At 31.4% G+C, this 8,305-nt stretch overlaps 2 protein-coding genes across 2 annotated transcripts; both read left to right on the top strand.

The window, feature by feature from the left end:
• The first annotated feature begins 1,554 nt into the window (after positions 1 to 1,554).
• On the top strand, positions 1,555 to 3,899 carry LOC112803185 (uncharacterized). Its single transcript, XM_025846698.1, has 2 exons — positions 1,555 to 3,399; positions 3,852 to 3,899. Exons 1-2 carry the CDS (start codon positions 1,555 to 1,557, stop codon positions 3,897 to 3,899), a joined length of 1,893 nt encoding a protein of 630 aa, XP_025702483.1.
• A 2,088-nt stretch (positions 3,900 to 5,987) lies between these two features.
• Positions 5,988 to 7,917, top strand: LOC112800453 (probable xyloglucan endotransglucosylase/hydrolase protein 6). Its single transcript, XM_025842735.2, has 4 exons — positions 5,988 to 6,467; positions 6,555 to 6,655; positions 6,733 to 6,929; positions 7,371 to 7,917. The coding sequence occupies exons 1-4, from the start codon at positions 6,275 to 6,277 to the stop codon at positions 7,756 to 7,758; spliced, it is 879 nt and encodes a 292-aa protein (XP_025698520.1). The 5' UTR covers positions 5,988 to 6,274; the 3' UTR covers positions 7,759 to 7,917.
• The last annotated feature ends 388 nt before the right edge of the window (positions 7,918 to 8,305 follow it).

Below are 8,305 nucleotides of genomic sequence, written 5' to 3' on the forward strand. Positions count from 1 at the left end.
TAATTTTATACCACTAAATATAATCTCACACTATTAAAAATATTAATAATAATTAATTAATGACTATAAATCATAAAACCTGCTAATAACCCTCTATAGCACTGCTCATAATTTATTTCAATGGGGTCTAAACGTGATAAGTATTAGTTTGATGCATGCATTATTGCACGTTGAGAAAAGGAAAAGAGGGAAATCCCAATAATGAGTTTGAAATTGCATGAATGGTTCTGGCAAACACAGGCTCTACTGAAACTATTCTGAAAGTGAACCGTGCATTTCAATTTCATGCCTATACACATTACCAACTGTACTGTATTATGATGTTCCAGTGTGGTAGAGTAGGGGTGTTCTACATGTATGCCCCCACCACTACTTAAAGTCATCCACTTTTTTTCCATCAAAGGTTAATATGCATTATTATTCAATATTATCAATTTCCATATTTACAAAAAAAGTTTAGTGTTGATTTATATGTTTTAAAAGTGCTAATACTCTACTACATAGTAACTTGGCCATTAATCAGAAGTTTTGGTTGGAATCTAGGCAGTGGCGGATCCACGGGGGACCTAAGGTGGCCATGGTCCCCCCAAATTTTTTTAAAAAAAATAGTAAATAGTAATAATTAATAATATTAAATTTTTTTATATATAATATTAAAAAAAATATAACTTACAAAATTTTATAAATTAAAAAAACTAAAAACTGCATTATGTATTAGATATTTGAATTATTGTTGCTCTTGTTAACAAATAGCCCATTCTAATAATTAATAAAAATGGTTCTATTATACTAGCCCAAGCCCATACTATTAATTAAAGTAACCCTAGTACATTTTTCAAATATTTGTTTCAAACTATCATAGGCATAGCGCCACTTTTCTCTCTCTTTTAGTGATTCCCAAACTTTTGGTCTTCTACTCTTCTCATTCTAATTTTCTTTCCATACCAAAACAAGACATATGAAGAAAAACCATTGAAGAGAAGTGAACAACAAAATATTAACCATTGAATGCACAACAAAGATTCAAAGAGGTATATTTCAATTTTTTTTAAGTTAATGACAATGTCAAGTATTATTTACATTATTTATTTAAAATAATTAATTTATTTTTTTTTATAATGGACAGTGTTCAAAGATTGAAGTGAGGACAAAACTCAATAGAATTATTTTTTTGTGAGACTTGGAACAAAAAATAATCAGGTAAATCAATAACTTTATTTTTGGTTATTATATATTTGTGTTTCTAAAATTATTTGTTATTGCTCAATAGGTTTAATATTTTTTTTTAAGAAAATAATATATATGCAATTATTTTTGTTTTTTTTTTGTTAGATAGTTCAAGTTAAGTTAAAAATGTCAAAGATGAAAACAATTCACTCATTTTTCAAGAGAAAAGAGAGAATATATGATGAACAAAATTCAGCTTCAGATTCTTTGAGTAATGTTCAAAATATTATTGAACAACCTGTGACACAACTTGTTGAGCAAGATATTCAACCCCCTGCTTCCAAAATAGCAAGGACTGAAATAAATCAAGTTAATATTGATACATTGATGCGTGATCCCGGAAAGCGTCCGCAAATTTGGAATTATCCTATCAATCAACAAGATGAATTCCGTAGAGCATACATAAAGTTTGGACCATATCAATTTATTATGGATGAGTACCCTCTTTCTGGTCTAGAAAGTCATCATCGTCGTTTCAAAGCTCATTGGTTTAAGAGTTTTTATTGGCTAGAATATTCGCCAGAAGTGGATGCTGCATTTTGTCTTCCATGCTATTTATTTTCTAGAAAATCAAGTCCATTCACATCAGGAGGATTTCGCAATTGGAAAAAAGTGAATAATGGAAATGATTGTGCATTTTTATCTCATGTGGGTAAATCTCTTAATTCTCCTCATAATATTGCTGTTAAGTCTTGTAAAGATTTGCTTAATCAATTATGTCACATTGACAAAGTATTGGCTAAGCAAAGCTCACAACAAGTTTTAAGCAATAGATTGCGTCTTAAAGCCTCTATTGATACTGTCAAATGGTTAACGTTTCAAGCTTGTGCTTTTAGGGGACATGACGAGAGTCATGAGTCTCAGAATCGAGGAAATTTTCTTGAAATGTTAAAATTATTAGCTTCTTACAATAAAGAAGTGGATGCAGTTGTTTTGGATAATGCTCCTCAAAATGCAATATACACATCACCTTCTATTCAAAAGGAAATTCTACATGTTTTTGCTAGAAAGGTACAAAATGAAATTCGCAATGAGATTGGTAATGCAAAGTTTTGTTTGATTGTTGATGAAGCTAGAGATGAATCTAGAAGAGAACAAATGGCACTTGTTGTTAGATTTGTTGATAAGCATGGATTTGTCAAAGAAAGGCTAATAGATGTTGTTCATGTCAAAGATACTACTTCTGCTACTCTAAAACAAGAGATTTGTTCTGCATTATCTCATCACAATCTCAACATTCAAAATGTTCGAGGTCAAGGGTATGACGGAGCTAGTAATATGCGTGGAGAGTGGAAAGGGTTACAAGCTTTAATTATTCAAGAATGTCCTTATGCATATTATGTTCATTGCTTTGCTCATCAATTACAGCTAGCTCTTGTTGCTGCGGCTAAAGAAGTTGTTGATGTTCATGCTTTTTTCCAAAGTTTGAGTAATATTATCAATGTTGTGTGCTCTTCTTGCAAACGCAATGATGAATTACGATCTGCTTATGCAACTGAAATTTCCCATTTAGTTGCAACTAATCAAATTGAAACAGGAAGAGGAGCAAATCAAATTGGCACATTAAAAAGATCAGGAGATACCAGGTGGAGCTCTCACTTCAACTCAATTTGTAGCCTTTTACGTATGTTTGGAGCAACAACTTCAGTTCTGGAAGATTTGGCTACTAATGGATCTACATATTCTCAACGTGGTGATGCTACTTATGCTCTTAAATCTTTATTATCATTTGATTTTGTTTTCATTTTGCATATGATGAAAGAAATCATGGGAATCACTGATAAACTTTGTCAAGCATTGCAACAAAAATCTCAAGACATTTTGAATGCTATGCATCTGGTTTCTAGTACAAAGTCATTGATTCAACAGTTAAGAGATAGTTGTTGGGGAGCACTTTTGGAGAAAGTTAGTTCTTTCTGCAATGATCATGCTATTCAGATACCTGATATGGGTGCTTCTTTTAGTGACATAATTCGGTCTCGTCGTAAAAAGGATGTTGTCACTGTTGAACACCACTATCGTGTTGACATTTTTACTAGCGTGATAGATTTTCAATTGAAAGAGCTAAATAGTAGATTTAGTGAGCAAGCAACCGAGCTCCTCATACTGAGTACATCTCTAGATCCTAAAGATGCTTTCAAGTTATTCAGTGTTTGCAACATATGCAATCTTGTAAAGAATTTCTATTCTTTAGATTTTTCTGAGCAAGAAAAGATTCAATTGGATTATGAGTTACAACATTATGAACTTGATGTGGTTAAAGCTCCAGATTTTCAGAATTTGTCTACTCTTGCTGAATTGTGTCAAAAATTGACAGAGATAGGAAAATCAAATATATATCCTTTAATTGATAGATTAATTCGTCTTGTTTTGACTCTTCCTGTGACAACAGCAACAACTGAACGGGCCTTTTCAGCTATGAAGATTATTAAAACAAGGCTTCGAAACAAGATGGAAGATGAATTTTTAGCAGATTGTATGATTGTATATATTGAAAAGGAAATTGCTTCAAAATTCACTTCAGAGATGATAATTGATGATTTTAGTTCCATAAAGCATCGTCCCGTGCATTTCAATTTCATGCCTATACACATTACCAACTGTACTGTATTATGATGTTCCAGTGTGGTAGAGTAGGGGTGTTCAACATGTATGCCCCCACCACTACTTAAAGTCATCCACTTTTTTCCCATCAAAGGTTAATATGCATTATTATTCAATATTATCAATTTCCATATTTACAAAAAAAGTTTAGTGTTGATTTATATGTTTTAAAAGTGCTAATACTCTACTACATAGTAACTTGGCCATTAATCAGAAGTTTTGGTTGGAATCTAGGTATATATGAAAGAAAAAAGTCAACAAATTAATGGAATTCATATTAATATGATCTAAAATTCTAACCGCTTAAAGAACTAAAAAAAACATGGCAAAAAATTATACGTGTTTTCTAATACATTTAATACGTTTCATAAAATAAGTCCACTCAAAAAAACTAATAAAAAACTATAAATTTGTCAATAAATTAAAAAATTCGAATCCAAACCCTCTAAAGTGAAAATAGGGAGATTATACTATTTGAATTATAGTTTGTTAGCCAATAATCATAACTATTTTATTTTATATAATATTAGAAAAATGTATAATAGTGGTCCAAGACTAAATACTTATAAACGTTTTTAAATCATGTATTAAATATAGTTGAAAAATATATAAAAGTTTATCCAAAAATACATGTGACATAAAGTTTAAAGATGCAAATGAAAGTAGATGTAATTATGAATATGTACTAGTATTACTTTACTCCTCTTGTATAGTAGCTTTCAGCAAACATTTGAATGGTCACATTTATTAAATCAAATTGAGCCCGAGGGCTGGTAAATTAAAAATTTCATTTCACTAGTACTAAAATGTTGAAGTTCTTCTAATTAATGGGGAGGCTAGAGGACAGACTAATAATCAACGATCTAGCCAGCTCGCGTTCATATTATGTTAAAGTCTAAAAAGTCCTACAACAATTATTAGAGATAAACAATTTATGTGTCGTTTTCTAATTTTTTTACTGATTACATCAGTAGTGAAAAGTTCGACGCTTTTAAGAAGTACATATCAAATGATTAAATTTAATTTCCTTCAAGATTGCAGTCGAGGACCAAATTCAACCACAAATAAAGAAACAAGCCACAAAAATGAAAACAAAAAGTAACTATACAATATACATATAATCAAATCAATCATCAAATATAATACGTTAGTTCGATTTTTTTTTTTTTTTTTTGGTTGTACTCTTTCATCATCTATCCTGCATAAAAAGCCAATATACTCATTTCTCTCATTTTATTCATTTATAGTTGTCAATTGTTGTCCTTGATTCTCACTCTTTTCATGACTTATATTCACTTTCTCTTTTGAAATCTATATTCTTTTTCTGTTAGTTCAAGTTTTTAAAAAAAGTAATTTTACAACTAAATATTAAAATTTTTATAACAAAAAAAAATATAGTTCAATTTTTGCTAATTTCAAAACAATTTCTTTTAACATGAAACAAAAAGAAAAAGTTTATGCAAATTCCACATAAAATAATAAATATCCTTACTCTTGTTGTATTATAATGGCCTGAGGGGTAGAAACAATTAATGGGTGGTAATTAAGTAACATCATTTCACCGGAAAATTAGATGGATTATAAATTTTGAGTTATTTGACGTTTTATATATATTTAGTAGTTGATAAAGGTATACTCATTATTTTTATTCCTTTATTTAGAGGAAGTATAGGAATTAATTTTTAGTTAGATTTTATTATAGATTTATAATTTAGAATTTAGAGTTAAATGTTTTTTATTTAGAATTTCTAATATAACATAAATAATTTAATTTTTAAAAGGTTAATTGATATTAATTATAAAAGGAAATGGACTCTGTAGCATTATTCGATTATTTATTGTTGCATGCAGATATTTCTACGATTTACGGCAGCCATAAATCAATAAAATTATAAAAATAAAAGAGGCATTATTGTTTGTTATAGTTTAGGAAGTAATGGTAGCTAGATTATTATTGGTCGGAAATATTTAATAACCAAAGTAAATCAGCTAAAAACAACTATAACTTATCTTATTTAATATTTATTATTTGTCGCGACAATTAATGAATACTAAATAAGTCAAGTTCTGGCCTTTTTTTGTCTTCCTAGTATTATTCATTATTGGTGAAGAAAATTGTGCATAGTAAATGGACAAGAAATGTCCCCATTAATGGTGTTGAGTTCGATTCGTGAATACATAAAATAATGCACACGCACGCTGAGAAAATCATTGGGGTAGCAGAGAATAGAATACATAAATAGAAATGAAGAAGCGAAGCTCCGAAGTCCAAACATTCGCAAAAGAAGAAATATAATAGTTTAGGGCCCTACTCACTGCTCCTCATTAGCTGTATCGAAAGCTATTTCCTCTTCTCTTCTAATCCATTATCCTATATAAATAACACACTTTCTCTTGCTCCACTTGCATTATTCCAATTAATCACAAATACATATATATATGTATGTACATGGCATTCTTTAAAAACCCTTTCTTTTTATTATTATCATTATGGGCTCTCGTATTATCTGGTGTGTGTGTTTGGGGAAAACCAGTTACATTCCTTCAAGACTTTAGAGTTACATGGTCTGATTCCCACATCAGGCAAATTGATAATCAAGGCACCGCCATACAACTCATTCTAGACCGAAATTCTGGTAATTAATTAACTTAATAATAACTATTATTATTATTAGCATTGTGAAACAAATTAATTAAGCATTTTAATTGATTTGATTTTGGAGGATGCGGATTTGCTTCAAAGAGTAGGTACATGTTTGGGCGTATTAGCATGAAGATTAAGCTCATTGCCGGAGACTCTGCTGGGACTGTGACGGCATTTTATGTTTGTACACATGTCTAGTTAATTAATAAAGTTAAAGAGAGCATGAATTAACGTTAATGTTGTTGGTGGTTACGTAGATGAGCTCGGACACGGACGCTATAAGGGACGAGCTTGACTTCGAGTTCTTGGGAAACCGTAGTGGTCAACCATACACTGTTCAGACTAACATCTATGCCCACGGCAAAGGGGGTAGAGAACAAAGGGTCAACCTCTGGTTTGATCCTTCCGCCCAATTCCACACTTACACTATTCTCTGGAACCACCACCACATTGTGTAAGACACGTAAATCAAATTCTTTTTTAATTAGATAACATTAGTTAAAATTTAAAAAGATTAATTTCTTAACTATTCATATCAAGATGTATTTATGTAAAAATAATAATTACAACTAGTTAGATACTTTAATTAAACTATTTGGATAATATTTGATGGATTATTTTGTTGAGGAAAAAAAAAGTTGATTGGTATTAATTTAAAGTGAAAACTCAAGTGCAGTCAACTTCATGTGAAGTTAATAACTGAGAGTCAGTTAGATGATTTAACTGATTTGACTAAATTCTTATATCAAATATGAGATAAAAGCAAAGAAATAATAATAATAATTAAATATTAGGTATTTAGTTATTTGGAGAATTAGACATCATTTTTAAAGCATTGTAGGAATGAGCTAAGAATTTTAGGAAATTACATGAGAGTGCTTACATATGGATGCAGGTTCTACGTGGATGAGTTTCCGATAAGAGTGTACAAGAACGACGTGGCAAGGGGAGTGGCATACCCAAGAATGCAAGGAATGGGAGTGTACTCAACGCTGTGGGAAGCAGATAACTGGGCAACAAGGGGAGGCTTGGAGAAAATTGATTGGAGGAAAGCACCCTTCTATGCATACTACAAGGACTTCGACATTGAAGGCTGCCAACTCCCAGGGCCCACCAGTTGTGCCTCCAACGCAAGTAACTGGTGGGAGGGTGCTGCTTACCAGGCCCTTACTCCCACTCAAGCCCGCTTGTACAGGTGGGTTCGCATCAACCACATTATCTATGATTATTGCCAAGACAAGCCACGATTCCCACTCGGCCCACCACCCGAGTGCCTTTCCTAGCCTTCTTGTGTCGGTGCCCTATGCTATTCATTTGGTGTCTACTATATGTGTAATGAGCTTCTCATCACTCATCAGTCATTCTTTTGGACTTAATTATTATGATCTACCAAAAAGTGTAATGTTTCGCTTCTATCTAAGGAAAGGACAAATTATATGTTACTCCTCATTTATGCTTTTAAGCACAATTTAGTTAGGGGTCACAATAATTGCTTTGTAATTAATCATCAGTATGTGTGTGTCCCATTTATTTCAGCGCATAAAAATTGTTGTCATCTTATTCTCACCACATAAATCGTCGGCAAACCAAATCGTTGTGTGTTACCTAGCATTATCAGCAATAGTGGCCATATAATATTTCCATTTTTTAATTAACTCTCAAATGAATACAATATACCATGGATAAGTTCTAGAAACACCATATAAAAGGAGGACGTGAGACTCAAAAAGTTTTGGTTCCATGATACATTGATACTACAAAATATAATGGCTATGTGAGTGGTAATTAAGTGGTAACTGCTAGTTAACTAGGATTTGTGATTAATTATTG

Source organism: Arachis hypogaea, chromosome 5, assembly GCF_003086295.3.
Source record: "Arachis hypogaea cultivar Tifrunner chromosome 5, arahy.Tifrunner.gnm2.J5K5, whole genome shotgun sequence".
Classification (NCBI taxonomy): Eukaryota; Viridiplantae; Streptophyta; class Magnoliopsida; order Fabales; family Fabaceae; genus Arachis; species Arachis hypogaea.